General features: G+C 68.9%; 1 protein-coding gene across 1 annotated transcript in view; it reads left to right on the top strand.

Annotated features, from left to right (window-relative positions):
* The window catches only part of VPS16 (vacuolar protein sorting 16 homolog (S. cerevisiae)), a gene marked incomplete at both ends in the record, with an annotated part of 9,135 nt that overhangs the window by 2,997 nt on the left and 5,871 nt on the right, over positions 1-267 (top strand). Inside the window, one exon of the mRNA XM_010285994.1 lies at positions 230-267. This exon is cut by the window's right edge and continues 17 nt beyond it. Coding sequence (XP_010284296.1) covers positions 230-267 — 38 coding nt within the window. The remainder of the gene's footprint in view (positions 1-229) is intronic.

Consider the following 267-nt stretch of genomic DNA (forward strand, 5'->3'; position numbering starts at 1 on the left):
GCTTGCTCCAGAGCTAGAGACGGTCCCGGGCGCTCCCTCAGCACCCGCTCGCGGTGCAGCACCCATGCTCCCGGTGCCTAGCACGGCCTGGGCTGTGCTGCTCATCCCCTGGCCGCTCCCCTCAGCCCATGGCCCCGGTGCACGCACGATGCTGCCCGTCCCTGCGGCACACGCGATGCTGCCTGCCCCGGTGCCGCTGTCCCCTTGACCCAGCTCTGTTCTGCCACAGGAGAAGCTCTGCGAGTTCAACAGCAGCATCCGATCTCC

Source organism: Phaethon lepturus, unplaced genomic scaffold (genome assembly GCF_000687285.1).
Source record: "Phaethon lepturus isolate BGI_N335 unplaced genomic scaffold, ASM68728v1 scaffold25474, whole genome shotgun sequence".
Lineage (NCBI taxonomy): Eukaryota > Metazoa > Chordata > Aves > Phaethontiformes > Phaethontidae > Phaethon > Phaethon lepturus.